At 35.4% G+C, this 17620-nt stretch overlaps 1 protein-coding gene across 1 annotated transcript; it reads left to right on the top strand.

Annotated features, from left to right (window-relative positions):
• The first annotated feature begins 3338 nt into the window (after window positions 1-3338).
• LOC100893464 lies at window positions 3339-4142 on the top strand. The gene has a single exon (XM_003724351.2). It carries the CDS (start codon window positions 3339-3341, stop codon window positions 4140-4142), a length of 804 nt encoding a protein of 267 aa, XP_003724399.2.
• Window positions 4143-17620: the final 13478 nt, after the last annotated feature.

Below are 17620 nucleotides of genomic sequence, written 5' to 3' on the forward strand. Positions count from 1 at the left end.
AAATCAACATTTTAGTTTTTGTTTTCTTAATGGTCTTTATAACACTACAGTCTATTGGGGAAAATGAGTACCAGTATGGTAAAACCGGTCACTCAAAGATTTTTACTCTTTTGAGGCACTTCATGATCATTTTGAAGCGCAATTTTATAGGGCTTTAATATTACACCATATCACAGACACTGATAGCACGTAGGGCCATGCATCTCAGATTTAACATTGTTAAACGATCCCTTTACAGGTGGTGTGCGCTCCACGTACCTCCAGTATTAGAGCAGCGAGGGTGTTGAATCATACTTTACAAAGAGCCAATGCCCTTCTTGGTTCTGAATAAATGATATTGATATTATTATAATATCTCAATGTGTGGTTTCAGAGTAAATTACCAGATTTTTCAAATGGATTCTAATTGGTAAGAATGCAAAGTAAACTTTATCCCCTAATTTATCCGCTATTTCTTCTAGAATTAAAGAGGTGGTTCCAGGTTATACACACACACACACACACGCGTCCAATACAACACAGAGGTTCAAAACAGTTGTGAATGCACTTTAATAATATTTTTGTGATTTTAATATGCAGATTTTTTCATTGTCTCCTTTATTTCATGCCATATATTAAGAATTTAAAATATCAGAAATAAAAAATAGAGAATAAGAAGGAACTGGCCAAAGTCAAACAACTAGGAATCATTTTCACTTGTGCTAATAAAAATGGAATCAGTCCTTTTGAAATATATTACATAATCAATATATGAAAATAAATGGACCGCATTCTTAAGTTTAATAACAATGATGATTTTATATATACATATATATTTTTACAATATTACAATTATTATCATTATTTATTACAATAAAAAGCTAATTCCAATATGGGATGATTAACGACAAAGATGAGATATTTTCATTTGTCAAGGCGATTGATTTTAGAAACATTTTCATAACCCAAAGTCTTCTGTGAACATTGCATGCAATTCATGTGACTGAGGTACTTATTCCACAATACCTTTGGGATATAAATCAAACTGTAAATGTGCAATGGTAGTAAAACATCCCCATGAAATGATGTTTAGGGGGGACATTTATTGCAGCAATAGAGTAACAAATCACTATAAATGTCACATTGATAAATTATGTGAAGCCTGTGTGAAAATGAGTGGAATGAAATTTAGCATGTACGTGGCCTCCTCCATAAACCAAAATGAATTCAACTGATGGCTATTGGATGATAGTAGTCTTACCATTATCATCAGGAAACAGTGCTTAATGAATCCAACTTTTATTATAAATTTCTGAAAAAAGTAACAATTCTTCCAGATCTTAAAAAAAAACACTTTGTCATTCAAAGCCTAATTATGACGATCAATTCTCCTTGAGAAGCTATAATGGGTCAGAATCGATGGGAAGTTGTTACACACGTCTGCACATTGCACTGAAAATATGTCGACAGCAATACTCCTCAGCAACGCCTCAGGGTGAACTAGTGAGATGGGAATTTATTTGAAGTCAAGCATAGTTGGATATGTCACAACAAGTACATCTCAATGTCAATTTATTGTTCATATCATCTACTGAGAGCCAGAAGGGTGTTAACTCCTTTCATCATTTACAAAAGGGTTTTCATCCATATCTAAATTCTCGGCAGAGGATATCATCTGTTTGGAGCCAGAAGGGTGTTAACACTGTATAGAATGATATTGAGTTAATGCTCTTCTTGCTCCAAATAGATAATATTTAATCACTGAGGTAAGAAATTCATCGATAATCACTTGATTATCATTTCAGACTGAACGATATGTCACATTAATGATACTGTGGAAGCTTTAAAAAAGTGCTATCAACCTTAGATATTAACTTGTCAAGCATGTGAGGCAGATGTTTATGTGTAATACTTTCTTTTATTTCAGTTATACAATTTGCAGTATACTACTGCATCTACAGCATGTCTAACTTCCTTTGACAAGGTATTATTCATTTGCTACTCTCAACCCAGGTGAAGAAAATGGGTATCCAGTAGGAAGATATTACTTGAGTGTGTCAGTGCCTTATTATGAAACTTGGCTAATGCTGAAGTACTATTCAGTGTTCTCTATCTGCAGGACATGATACTTTGTATGTTTGTAAATATATTATTTTTCAATTATTCACTAGAATCATCATCATCACCACCACCACCATCATCATCATCATCATCATCATCAAAATCATCATCAAAATCATCATCATCATCCTCATCACCACCATCATCCTCATCACCACCATCATCATCATCAAAATCATCTTGGGTTTAATACCTTTAATTATTTCTTTATTACAATATCATTTCTATCCTGCAATAATTTTTCATTCACTTAAAATTCAAATCCCATCTTACTTTCTAGAATTCAAACATAATCAATCAAATCCAGCATTAGCCAATCCCCTGCAGTGACATTACGAACCAAAATGGAATTCGATAGACACAGTCACACTGTCTACAAGCCTTGAGAATAAAGTTCCTTCCCCTTTCGGTCTACCGGCACCGCATCAATCAAGCTTCGCCGTGGCAACACAAAATGAACTAGATGGAATTTTGACTGCGCGCAGTCGAAAATGATGCCTCCGCCATAGAGCAATTTAAACAAGTTTGGAGTTTAAATCTCCAGTGGTTCTTGAGATATCATGATAACAATCTCAATGTATGGAATTTCATAAGTTGACCTCTGTGACCCTTGACCTTTGACCTACGTGCTCCAAAATCTAATCAGATTGTCTTCCTATGGTGATACACACTATCATTTAGTTTGAAGTTTAAATCTCCAGTGGTTCTTGAGATATTATGATAACAATCTCAATGTATGGAATTTCATAAGTTGACCTCTGTGACCCTTGACCTTTGACCTACGTGCTCCAAAATCTAATCAGATCGTCTTCCTATGGTGATACATACTATCCTTAAGTTTGAAGTTTTTACATCTCCAGTGGTTCTTGAGATATCATGATAACAATCTCAATGTAAGGTTTTCATCTTCATCCTGGGTGGACGTGTTTTGTTGAGCTCCCGGTAATGACTGATTTTTAACAGAATGCAATGGACTATGCATGATAATTTTTATATCGGGTGTTAGCTCTTCAAACCAGGACTCCGATTCTAAACCCATCTTGGAATGACGAGGTGACGATTTTGTGATATTTTCGAAAAACTTGTATTTTTTAATAGTTTTTTTCAATAGAGCTATTCTATTTCCTTTTTGAAAGTCGCAGTATACTGCGCACAACTATTGAAGCGCACAAAAGCGCAGAAGAGCGCATCTAGACAAAATCCATAATTACGCTATCTCAGTGACGCCTGACGTAACAATGCCGAAGAAAACCAGGTCGCAAGTAAGTGAGGAACTAGGAGCTGGGTCTTGTGGGAGCCAACCCGATATCATCTCTCTTTTCAAGGAGGAGTTACAAACACTTTCGCATGCCTTGACTGGCAAGTTGAATCTGCTTGAGGCTGCCATTCAGGAAGTGAGGGAAGGGCAGACAGACATCGTCCGCTCTCTATCCTTCCTGGATGAAAAATTCGAGGAACTAAAGGTGACGACACGACGGTTGGAAAAAGACAACGAAGAACTGAAGGCTAAGAATAAGTCGCTGGATAACCAGGTCTGCGACCTCCATCACAAGGTACATGACCTCGACCAGTACCATAGGAGGATAAACCTGGAGCTGGCGGGAATTCCTGAGAGCAGAGAAGAGAGTCCTCTTGTGTTGGCTTTGAAGGTCGCCCAATGTGTTGCCCCTTCACTGAAGGAGAGTGACATCGACATTGCGCATCGGTTGGGCGCTCCAAGGGCTGGGGCAGATCGTCGACCACGATCCATCATTGTGCGATTTAACAGTCGCAGAGCAAGGAATGCAGTATACGATGGCCGAAAAAAGCTGAAGAATGTCACAACCAGGGACATCGGTGTTCATGGCAATGCAAACAAATTCTACGTCAACGAGAACCTGACGAGCGTTACCCGAGAGCTGCTCGGAATCGTGAACGTCGAAAGGAAGAAGGCGGGCTTCAAGTTCGTGTGGACCGTCAACGGCAAGATATTCGTGAGGAAAGATGAGAAGGAACCTGCGATCATCATCCATACCAAGGATGATATCAAGAAGTTGAAGTAGACGATATCAACAAGTTAATAAAGTAGGCAATATTTACGATTAACATTCTTAAACTCCATAACGATGATTATTATTTCATATGTTTCATATCTTTTCTGTTTTTATTTTATTTCGCTCTTTTGGCAAGTTTGCCTCCCCAATCAGTGTCAACTTATGCTGTCACTATATTCAACCAAAATATCGAATTCTGCAAGACTCTCATCCTTAAATGACTAATGAAGATTACCAATTACAACCAAATATTGACTGTAGGTACTACGTACCTAATGAGTTTAATCCTGTAAAGGATCAACCTCAACAAACACAATTTCTTAGTTTCTTACATTGTAATGTTCGGAGTCTAAGTAAGAATAATGAAAATATGAATATCCTGTTATCATCATTACAGTTCGATTGCTCAGTTATAGGCATTACCGAAACATGGTTAAATCCTCAATCTCCACCTTTATATACCTTAGAAGGTTACAAACAAATACGTAAAGACAGGTCGAGTGGTAGGGGCGGCGGACTTCTAATGTATATCGCGGATTCTTTATCTTTTAAGCCCAGACGTGATATTTCTTTCCAAAACGAAACTGCGGAACTCTTATGTATTGAAGTTGATCTTCCTAATGAAAAGAATTTTATTGTTTGCGTTATATACAGACCGCCCAGCACAGACATGGTAGACTTTTTAAATGATTTAGAATTGCTCATGTCAACTGTCAACTCTTTCAATAAATCTGTTTGTGTTATGGGTGATTTTAATATCGATTTACTGAATAATAGTCCAAACTCACTTCGTCTTCGAAATATTCTAGATTCCAATGCATTCAGTGTTATGATTGATAAACCAACCAGAATTAGTAATCATTCATCTTCATTGTTGGATAATATTTTCGTAAAAACATCTAAAGGCTTTTCTCAATCAGGTCTGTTTTATTGTGAAATATCTGATCATCTACCTGTGTTTTGCTTACTTTTTGACCACAAAACTGATGTAACACAAAAAAGGCGAATTGAAAAGAAACGTAAAATTACAGATGAAAATGTTTCTTGTCTGAATGAAGATTTACTCTCGGAAAATTGGAATGATGTTATAATTTGTGACGATGTAGAAAGTGCTTTTGAAGTATTTTGGAATAAGTTTTATTATCTTTTTAATAAACATTTTCCATATGTGCAATTAAACGACAAGAGAAAAGGAAATCATCCATGGATTACTAAAGGGATACTTAGATCGATAAAAAGAAGAAACGTACTATATAAAAGAAGTATGAAAAAACGATCACAAGATAATGTTGAAAAATACAAGAAATATAGAAATAAATTAACATCAATTATACGATGTTCACGTCGTTTATTTTACTCTAAGAGGTTTGAAAGTGCAAATGGCAATATTTCATCTACCTGGAAAATTGTAAAGGATATTTTATGCAAGCAAGGAAAACATGAAGTTCCAGGAAAAATTGTTCATGATAATAAAGCAATAACAAATGCAGAAGATATTGCAAATGCATATAACACTTATTTTGTCAATGTTGGCCTAAATCAAGCCAAGATGATAAATAAAGATGGAACCAACTTCACACAGTACCTCAATGAACCATCTAATACTTCTATTTTTCTAAAACCAACGGATTACATTGAAATTCTCAATGTAGTGAGATCGCTAAAAAACAGTCACTCTTCTGGGCATGATGAAATCAGTACATTTTTATTGAAAAAGATCATTGGTTCAATTCTAACGCCTCTTGTACACATTTGCAAACTCTCGTTGATGACCGGAGTGTTTCCTTCTTCTTTCAAACTGGCAAAGGTGATTCCTGTTCATAAAAAAGATGACGTGATGGTCGTTTCTAACTATAGACCAATCTCATTACTGCCTAGCTTTTCTAAAGTTTTGGAACGAATTGTTTATAACAGGCTCTACAGTTTTTTAGATAAATGTGAATCATTGAATCCTGATCAATTTGGATTTCGGCGGTCTCATTCTACAGATCTTGCGCTACTGAAATTTTATGATCGCGTTTCAAGTGCACTCGCTGCTCACGAGCATGTCATTGGTGTATTTATGGATCTGAGTAAAGCATTTGACACACTTGACCATTCAATTCTTCTTTCTAAGTTAGAGCATTATGGAATAAGGGGCATAGCTTTACAATGGCTTGCGAGTTACTTATCTATGAGAAGACAGTACACTTATTATAACTCTGTTAACTCTGACATTCTGTATCTTAAATGTGGTGTTCCGCAGGGATCCATCCTAGGCCCATTATTATTCCTTATTTATATCAATGATATTTGTAATGTATCTAAAACTTTAAATTATACCTTATTTGCAGATGATACGAGTGTTTTCTTGTCTCATCGTGAAATCAACACTCTAGAACAGAAACTAAATTCGGAACTGCCAAAGTTGACTTTATGGTTTAGAAGAAATGTGCTCTCTCTCAATGTTCTTAAAACAAATTATATTCATTTTAGAGGTAGAAAATCTAATGATAACCTTGCTCTTAATATTAAACTAGATGATATTTCTTTAGAGAGAAAGACATGTACGAAATTCCTTGGTGTCTATATCAATGAAAAACTTGACTGGAGCGACCATGTAAAACACATTGTTACACCAATCTCCAGAAATATTGGCGTACTGTATAGAATAAAATGTTTTGTTTCTGATAGAATATTACTTATGCTATATAATAGTCTAATTTTACCACACATTTCTTATTGTAATATTTTGTGGGCAACATCCAAGTGTGTGACTAATAATATTCTTCTGTTACAAAAGAAAGCTGTACGCATATGTACCCGAGCTGGTTATCGTGACCATGCTACCCCACTATTTGTTAAACTGAAATGCTTAAAGATTGATGATATTAACTTCCTCCAAATTGCCATATTTATGTTCCGTTTTAATATCAAATTATTACCTACGTCATTATCTTCAATGTTCCAACCTAATAACATGGTTCATTCGTATTCAACAAGGCAGTCATCGAATTTACATGTGGTCAATCCTCACACTACATTAGCCCAGAAATCAATCAGACACAGAGGTCCAGATGTATGGAATTCTTTACCTAATGATATTCGAAATATAAAATCAACAAACTCTTTTAAAAGAGCACTCAAGTGTATTATCATTTCACAGATGTAAGATATTACTTACATTATAATCTATTTGTCAGTTCTAATTAAATCTAACATAATTTTGTTACTAGGCCTAACGAAAATAAAAAATTCTTTCTTTTTTTAAAACTTTGTAAATAGTGTAAATAGTTCACTACAAAACTTTAGGAATTTTATTTGTCATATATTATATATTTGAAAGGTGTTGTAACGATTCAAGCTCTATTTGCTTATGTTTCATCACCTTTGTGTGTTCATTCTTCAAACTGTATATAAGTTGCAACTTGTCTTTGATAAAACAATGTTATATTCTTTTTCACGTGAAGTTAATTCAAATGTATTGTAAAATTGAAAATGATTTGTCATCTTATATTAATTTTCATGTGATGTTAACTTCAATGAATTGTGAAATTGTGAACATGCATAAATAAATAAATAAATAAATAAATAAATAAAATGTATGGAATTTCATAAGTTGACCTCTATGACCCTTGACCTTTGACCTACGTGCTCCAAAATGTAATCAGATTGTTTTCCTATAGTGATACACACTATCACTAAGTTTGAAGTTTAAATCTCCAGTGGTTCTTGAGATATCATGATAAAAATCTCAATGTATGGAATTTCATAAGTTGACCTCTGTGACCCTTGACCTTTGACATACGTGCTCCAAAATCTAATCAGATCGTCTTCCTATGGTGATACATACTATCCTTAAGTTTGAAGTTTAAATCTCAAATGGTTCTTGAGATATCGCGCTAACAAACTCAATACAAGGAATTTCATAAGTTGACCTCTGTGACCTGTGACCTTTGACCTACGTACTCCAAAATCTAATCAGATCGTCTTCCTATGGTGATAAATACTATTCCCGAGTCTTAAGTTTAAATCTTAAATGGTTCTTGAGATATTGTGATAACGGTCAAACGGGACGGACGTACGGACGTACGGACGGACGTACGGACGGACGTACGGACGGACGTACGGACGTACGGACGTACGGACGGACAACCCGAAAACATGATGCCTCCGGCACCACCTTCGGTGGCGGAGGCATAAAAATCATGCAGTAATCAGCATGATAATTGGAGCTCTGGAGAATTGGAGCTGATTCTGGAACATGTTAGCATCATTATGAGCTAATGACTATAAGACATGTGCTCTGATTGCAAAAAAAATAAAGTAACCAAGTGCTACCTCTGTGAAACAGCTTTGATTTATGAAGAATATAAATGGTAAAAATTGATATGTCATGCAGGGAAAGAAATCTCTTTTTTTTTTCTTTCACATCTTTTCTTTCTTTTGACAAAGAATAGCAACAACAGAAAATTGTGATTACACTTCACACGTGACTAAAAAGAAGAAGAAGAAAAAAATTCAAACCACATTTTTGTTGTCTCTCCCCAACCCCCCCCCCCTCCAATTTTGTTGTTGAAAATATCATGTAGTGAATTATGAAGACTAGGGGGCTTCTCTCAGAACAATTGTGATGAAATGCTACTTTTTCAACAAGAAACTATATGGTACTGAAACAATTACACCTTTTCTCTACTGCAAAATACATCTTTGTGGCCCAGAAACCCAGTGCACTTCAACCATGCTAGTAGTGTACTACCAAAGAATCAAAGGAATTACTCTGAAGCTGTACAGTGGTGCCAACCCTCGAGCAGAAGAAATAAACAAAGGCTAGTCAAGCAACTTAAGGGGCATCCCCAAAATATTTTGAACTGGGGGGAGGGGGGTACAGGCTGAAACAAATTTCCTGAAAAGTTAACACAAAGTTTAGTTAAACCAAACTCTCCAAGAAGTAAAAAAAAAATCTTGAGGTCATCATTCTGAACAATTACAATTTGGCATCAGAATTGAAACCTTTACAAATTTCTCTACTTGAATGGGATACCTCCTCCCCTACCCCATCTGATACACCATCCTTAAGTGATACCCCTGTTGGCACATTTTGAATAAAACCATGTTGCGTACTAAATAAAATTTCCAGCGCAAGTATTGAATAAATTAGATCTACATTCCATTTACATAGCTTGATCCCACGAAAGTCAAGCCCAAAGTAGGTCATACACACGAGCGACAAAAAAAAGAAAAGAAAAATCATGTTGGGTACCTAACCATGAAATATGAGACCGTAGCGAAACCTGCCGAACACCCGGATAAATATTCGGCGGACGATTGCTGCTAATGAATTAGTTTTCAAGGCAGCCTATATTCTGTAGGGATTTGGGTCTTTAAACAAATAGGAGCTCTGCTCTGATGGATGGAAAGTCAATATGTGAATTCATGAATGACGATACATGCAGCGGAATATTCAATTTCATTTATATACATCTATGCAAACTAGTGTGCAGCAGTGGACGGTATCCATTTAAGCATTGATTAACGCAAAGATGGTGTAATTTCATTGATGAATGACATAGCTAATGCAATCAGACTGGTTTTGATTATGAGAATAAGTCAGAGAATAAAGTTTACCGGTACTGAAACAAATTAATCTAAGGCTAGTCTTTTGAGGTCTTTATTTACTATGCAGATGGTGAAACTTTTCGTAAGTAGGCACACAGAAAAAGGAATTGGGTTGTAGCATAAATTTCTTGCTATAACTTTTTTTTAGTGTAGACTTGGTACTTGGTACTTGGTAGGATTCCTCCAAAAGACGCCGTAAAGGTGTTTAAACTGGAGGTGTGTCGTCGTGTGCGGCCACCAACTTAAGGTGCTGGTTTTAAGTTGGTTTTAAGCGCAGATTTCAAAGTATTTAAGAAAGGTTGGGCTACAATTGAGGAAGAAAGTCTGTTCCAGTCCTTAACTGTCTTTGGGAAGAATGAGTAAGCGTGTATGCGTCTGTCTTGACTTTGTTGACATAGAATTGTTGGTCATGGCCCCGTCTTGTTCGTTCTAGACATCATTGACATCATTGAATTGTGATTTTAAAAAAATCATCAAATGTTATGAAATGTTTTCTACTGGCTAAGAGGTATATAATTTCACTATTTCCATTTCATAAAGATTTCCAACCAATTAAACTAAATATATGCATTCATGTTAAGCAAGACATCTACTTGTTCACCAGAATAGGCTATCAGAAACTATTGTATATCAGTAGGTTTTGAATAATCAATATAGATAAGATAAACACTACCAAAATAGTTTGTATTCATATATTTCCTCATAAAATCAATCCTATCAAATTGAATAATGAAGGAAATCATCATCACTGTGCAGAGGCTGTGAACTTGAAGATAAAGACGTGAGTTAGCATCATTCTACCTCCAAGCATATATCATCAACATAAAATATAGCAAAGAGGACAATTATTATGAATAGCATTTTTTTCAGAACGAGAGCTGCCATCATGCACAAATAATTGATTTTTCAAATGCAGTATATTTGGAGAGCATATTGCTTTGATGATGTCCCAAATGTTTGTTGGGATGACTCAATTTCTGGCCTAATTTGGCCATGATGAAGATGGAGTCAAAGCTTGTCATAAATAAACATTCAAGAAGGAGAGAGAAGAGGAGAACTGGCTCCATGGGTCCAGGCTGGCTCCAAGGGACTTGCATGGATTCCTTAATGGGTTCATTCACACACAATGAAACAGTGATGTTTTAATTCATGATTCAAATCCCATTTTTCTGCACCCACTTGCGTATTAAATATGTGGGATGTTCATATGAATAAATAAATATTCAAGAAGGAGAGAGAAGAGGAGAGGAGAACTGGCTCCATGGGTCCAGGCTGGCTCCAAGGGACTTGCATGGATTCCTTAATGGGTTCATTCACATTATATAAAAAAGTAAGGTTTAATACATGGTTCAAATCCCATTTTTTATATTATGTTGGATGTTCATATGTATAATTAAACATTCAAGAAGAAGAGAGAGGAGGTGAGGAGGCTGGCTCCAAGGGACTTGGATTCCATAGCGGGTTCATTCACACACAATAATAAATGAGGTTTAATACATGATTCAAATCCCACTTTTCTGCACCATTCGCATATTGTGTGGGATGTATATGGATAAATAAACATTCAAGAGGGAGAGAGAAGAGGAGACTGAATTGGCTCCATGGGTCCAGACTGGCTCCAAGGGACTTGGATTCCATGACAGCCTCATTCACATTGAAATTTGAAAAGTGATTCACATATCACTTTCTTTGAACCATTCACACTTGGGGTATGTAGGGATTTCTCAACTCAATATCTTATATCAATTCCATTGACTATCATCATCGAACAGAAAATAAGACATATTTAAGCTGTGGGTCAAATATACACAAAAGCAAAAATTCTAATTGCTGTTCAAAGTCTGATATTGTTTTGGGTGTGGATAGCCCTGATGAAATAGAGGCAAAGATGATATGACTGTGGGCAAGTTATTTACGTGAATGAACAACTAACATTTTATAAATGGGGATTTTATCAACATGATATATTACCATGACTATCTCAACAATATTTGTGAATTTGTAATTCTCTTCCTAATCTGAATATAAAATGATATAGTTCCATTGTTGATTTCAACATAATTAGTTCACTGTTTCCTTTCTTTTAGGGAGCAGACCTAAATATCCAACAGATAAATTGTGTAGATTTTGTGCATCTTAATTTCACTGACATTACACAATATTCTAAAAGATATTCAATAAAATTAAGGAATTGAAAATGACATTAGATGTCAAACTTTAGATGATTCTCTCACAAATAAAACATGCCCCAGGCTTAATTATGATGCATGTATCTTCATAATATTTAATGCGGACATTTGATAGACTGGTGGATGTTCCCTAAAATACATTCTTTGTTAAGATGCCATTTTACCTGATCATGAAATGACATCTAATGACAATATTTAGGATGATGGATATCCCTTCACTAATGAATAGTGACAGACATTTATATATATAATGCAAGGCTCCATAAAATGAAATGTTCATGGAATAGACATTGGAATGTAAATATATGTTTCAGAGCAATTTTCATCATCAACTATACATTGGATTATGAGATGTTTTACTCACTTTTTTAGAGTTCTGTAAGAGAATTAGACGATGAAATGTTTATCCGTGAATAGAAAGCACGTGCACTAATCAAGCTTGCTTCTGTGGTTCAATCCTATGTGCATTGAGATGCTTGTGAGGCATGATCAGGGAATACAATCTAATATACAAAGAGTAAGGCATTAAATTTTAGATAGTTGCACTAGGAAAATATATCAGTTTCTATATTTAGATTTTGTAAATTGTTGATATTTTGTTTAAAAAAATGTAATGTTTGTGCTGCAAGGAATGTATGAATTCTGACTGACTGTTTGTAGTTTTGACTTACAATAAGGTAGCGTTTATTTTTTTAATGATAACTACCTACAAAGCAATTACTAATGTGCACAATTATGCTTATGAAGGTGTTATAGGTAGCCACTACGACTAACCCCACCCCTACTACACCCCAAAGGCCCTATACCCATCCCAAAACAGAGAATACATTTTGATAATTGCAACATAATGATACTCTTACACAAATATCTCAAGTTCTTTTCTTGTTTTTTATTCAGACTTCAGAATCCTGCTCCAGGTGTGTATGAATATAAATCAATTATTAACCAAATATCAATGATCTAATAGTTGATGTGATGATATAAATATGCCACAGCCACACAGAAGGACCATTATCTATGTTCCCAAAATAGAATAGAAGTAGCTCATGAGAGCAGTATTATTGGAGATCATTAGCTAGTGTTGACAGGTTCATGCTTGCCAAACTTGCAAGCAAAAGACTTTGATGAGAGACCGAAGAAAATAGAGAGACTGAGAGATGGGAGACAGATTCAAGACATTTGAGATACAGCATGGACTTAATCTGAGAATGTTTTCACGATTTATCTTCTTCTATTTTAGGAGTCTTGATTTGGTATTCTGTAATATGCATCATTTTCAAGTCAAGGTAAATAAACATCAATTTGCACCCCCCTCCCCCAAAAAAACAACAACAACAAACAAACAAACAACAGAAGGAATAAATAAATAAATAAATAAGCATACAAAAAGAAGTTAAGATAAGGCTGTCTAACTGTACAAAATATTGTGTTGTTTGGAGCTAAAAGGTCAATGTGTGTTTAAGCTGGCATAGTGAAACTGTGTAATGTCAAATCTTTTGTGTGTATGTCAGTTTGCAATCAATATTTTTTTTAACATAAGCCATTTCTGCAAACAGTCCCTTCAATTTGACAACTCTCAACCTCGAGTCTTGCCCAACATAGCATCATATTGTGACTGCAATCTCATGCTCATCACAAAGCATTTTTTAAAATATAGGACATATTGAACTTGTTTCAATGGTCAGAGTGCAGTAAACATCGCCGCAAGAGGCAAACCAAGAAGATATACAAAGACAGACATGGTAGACATACTAGACCTTCAGGGTGTCAGCACAATTCTAATCTCAATATATCTGGCCAATTTCTGAAAAACAATCAGATTATAAACGTGACCTTTCTCCCCAAAACATATGCTACTCTTTCACATTGAACATTTGAATGTCACTGCTGCCCAGCTGATATATGATGCAATTTAACCATGAATTATATTCTGGACTTATCCACTTGGTAAATCCAGGTCTGTTCTTCCATTACTCTTGATGTCTGCACTCAAATCTGTCTGACTTCTCTCTCTCCCTCTCTATATCTTTCTATCATTCCCTTCCTCTTCCTTTCTCTTTTCTTTGTTCTGCTTCCCCGTCCCTCCCTCCCTCTCTCTCTCTCTCTTTCTTTCTCTCTTTCCCTCACATTATCTCCCCCATACTTTTTAATCTTCTAATCCTCTCTCTTTCTCTCTCTCACCTCTCCCTCTTACTCTTTGGCATTCAAAATTAGCATTATATCTCAATATGAATGTCTCTTGTATTTATTGGTCTTGTGTTATATTGTTGAAAATCCAAATAAAATGTGATTTTCCTTTTTCTTCTCTTTTCCAAACTGCAAGCCCTTCCCACCCCATCTTAAATTATTCAGTATCCATCTGTGATTATTGCCCTTGACAAACAAAGTGATTCTGTGATACCTACAGAAAATGTATGCATGATACCTATCATACAGCAACAATGGTCAGTGATACTGAGAGGAAAAGAAGAGATGCTCACAAGAGGGAGCTATACCTATACAGGATTTTAACATCATTGCACATCTATCTGTCAAAAGAAAACAATTTAGGTCCAATTCCCTCTGATGCAAGAAGCCTCATTAAATACTAGCATTCATCTATTTTTCAAATATTTGTTATATTTTCTCTGAGTAGAACACTCTCACTGTGCATGTTACATGCATGGCTAAAGCTCCTTAGATATATACAGACGTAAAGTATAAGATGGAAATAAGAATACCAATCCATATTTTTACCTGGTCAAAGTGAATTCAAATGTAGATGACCATGATAGATATCGTCACCTGGCTGGCAGAAGGGCGTTAGCTTGAATTTCAGGTAAAAAATGAAGTGTTAAGCAGAAGGGCGTTAGCACTAAATCACCACAAACTTTTATAAAACTGACTTATTTCCGAAAACAAATTGTGGCCGTGTTCTACTATAACATTAGTCTTTTAAGTTTTAAACCAATTTTCGGGACGGAAAGCAGTTTAAATATAAAACAAATCTTTAAATGCTAAGCTAACGCCCTTCTGCCAGCCAGCCGACGATATTAGATAGCACATCTATAATGCAGTACTAAATTTCAAAAAAACTCTCAAAATAAGAAGAGTGTGCATGTCTAGTAATTAATAGGATTTAATGATTCTGAAAATGATGTATATCGTCACCTGGCTAGCAGAAGGGCGTTAGCTCGAACTTCAGGTCAAAAATGAAGCGTTAAGCAGAAGGGCGTAAGCACTAAATCGCCTCAAACTTTTATAAAACAGACTTATTTCCGAGAAAAAAATTGTGGCTGTGTTCTACTATAACATTTCTATTAGTCTTTTAAGCTTTAAACCAATTTTCGTGACGGAAAGCAGTTTAAATATAAAACAAATCTTTAAATGCGAATAATTTGAAAAGTAGTTTTCGAGTCGCTCGCCCGCTAACACCCTTCTGCCAGCCGGTCGACGATATATATTTGTTACAAAATGTGTTGATATAAATAAAATCATGACTGTAAGTCTGGATATATGTATTCAAAATTTTGTTGTTGCAGATAAATGATATGAATCTATTTTTTTAAATAGATAATGATGGGAAACTTTGCCAAGAGGATAGGGCGTACTTGTAACAACACCAGTGCTACGGGAAGTCATTCATGTCACCACCCTAACCTTGCCTGGTTTATACATCTCCTTGTAATACCACTCCCTTTTTTGCCTGGGATACTGCTGGCAACTTGGTGGCATAGTAAGGGTTAATTAAAAAGAAGATGGGGGTTCTGGTAAGAATGAAAAATACTTGTTGAGCTTTCTAAATTGCTCTATGTCAGTTTGAAGGAAAATCATTGTAGAAATCTCTTCACATGCCCTCATTTTCAAAATAAGATGAGAAATAGCAAAAAAGTTTAGACCAAACTAAACTTTCATGCCACATGTCATATAATTATTTTGCTATCAACAGTGCAATGTGATTATCAGCAAGAATAAGACAATTACTTTCCATTTAGATCATTCCAACAACCTCACAGTATACATCAACTATTGTTTACTACATGTACATAAACAACATTTTCCAAGTGCTTCTCGTTTCTTTCACAACTATAGTCACATAACCAGAACACAACTTTATCTTTAAATATGTGAACATTATAGAAACTTCTCTATCACATCCTTGTATTTATCAGATAATAATCAAATCAGATAGTCTTACCTTTATTATGAGCTAAAAGATATAGATCCAAAAGATAGATCCAACTGAAGTTTCCACTATAAACACCTTACAAAAACCACTGAACACAAGTTACTCCAACCAAGGTACAGGTCCTCTGGTTCTTGCAAGTATATGACATGACAATAATACACTCTGACAGCTCGGAAAACCGCAAAGTTCTCTAAAAGGAAAAATTCCTATTATTGATTGAAAAGGTGTTCACACTGTGAGTGCTAAGTAAAAAGTGTCCACATGGGTGTGTTTTCATCATTATGAAGTAAGCAAAAAGTGTTTCTTTTGGGCTCAAGGCCAAGTCCACACCACACCTTAATTGCACTGAAGACACTTCCATCCTTGATGCTTTGCTTTAATAAAGTGTTTTGGTAAGGCCCCCATAAGATTTTGTCAGATTTCCTTGGTTTTATTTGATAAATATCAAGATACTTAAACAATTCTATAAAGTTTTTTTTGTCTCCTTAAGTGCAATATTGAACAAATAAGAGGTGAATAATAATTAACATCTTAGCCAGGGTTATAAAAATGGACATCAAACTGTTTTGAGATGGCAATGTGCTGAACTTAAGAGGGTGCAGACCAGAGGCATAACCATTTAGGAGGCCTGGGGGCAGATGACCCTCAGCAAATTTCTGTTTCCATCTCCAGGAGCCCCTCAAGAGTTTGTTTGCAGTGAAATTGAATAGACTTCCCTATAAACAGTTTTTCCTTTTTCATATACGATTAAACATACAATATAGGACTTTTATTTCCTAACAAACCATATATACTACAATGATAGCAAACACCTAAAATACTACAGAGGTAAAGAGGTACAATTCTCAAACTTTGTTGACACCGGCATTTGCTCAATAAGAAACCGTTCTCATGAAAGCATTCTATACGTGTGAACTCACCCTGCATAGCATTGATCTAACAGACCTGGATTAAGTCTTCTTACTGGGACCGAACAATGAGAAAAGGCTGTAAAAGCAGGTCTTTTTCACACTCAATTTCCTACGACTTTGACTTTTGTGTCCCAGGCTTAAATGACTTTATTCTTACAAAAGGATTTATATGTCACATGCTGTGTAGGGTGAACGATCAAAAGCCTTTTAGACCAATCAATCATGAAGGAAAGGTATTTGTTCAGATATGGCAATGTTTTGGCAAAGAAATGAAATGCTGAAGCTAGTTTTTAAACATCAAACAAATCCATTCAAGTTAAAAAAACTATTCTTTGAAGGGCAAAGTCCATGGTATTTGGATTCCTATGTTTTCAGATATTATGGAATCATGAACATAAAATGACAGCGCAAGGACCCATCTTATAAACAATTGCGATTAATCACAACTTATTTGCGGTTGATATCAATCGCAACTATATACATAAGAGAAAGGCGACAGCAAACTTGCAATTGATTGGGATCAATCACAACTTTTTATCAGACGGGGGCCCAGAAGTTTTATTTACTTAACATATCATTGCATCCAAGCTCTATTAGGGGCCTGTACATTGATACAATCAT

This window comes from Strongylocentrotus purpuratus, unplaced genomic scaffold (assembly GCF_000002235.5).
Source record: "Strongylocentrotus purpuratus isolate Spur 01 unplaced genomic scaffold, Spur_5.0 spur5_scaffold_7, whole genome shotgun sequence".
NCBI lineage: Eukaryota > Metazoa > Echinodermata > Echinoidea > Camarodonta > Strongylocentrotidae > Strongylocentrotus > Strongylocentrotus purpuratus.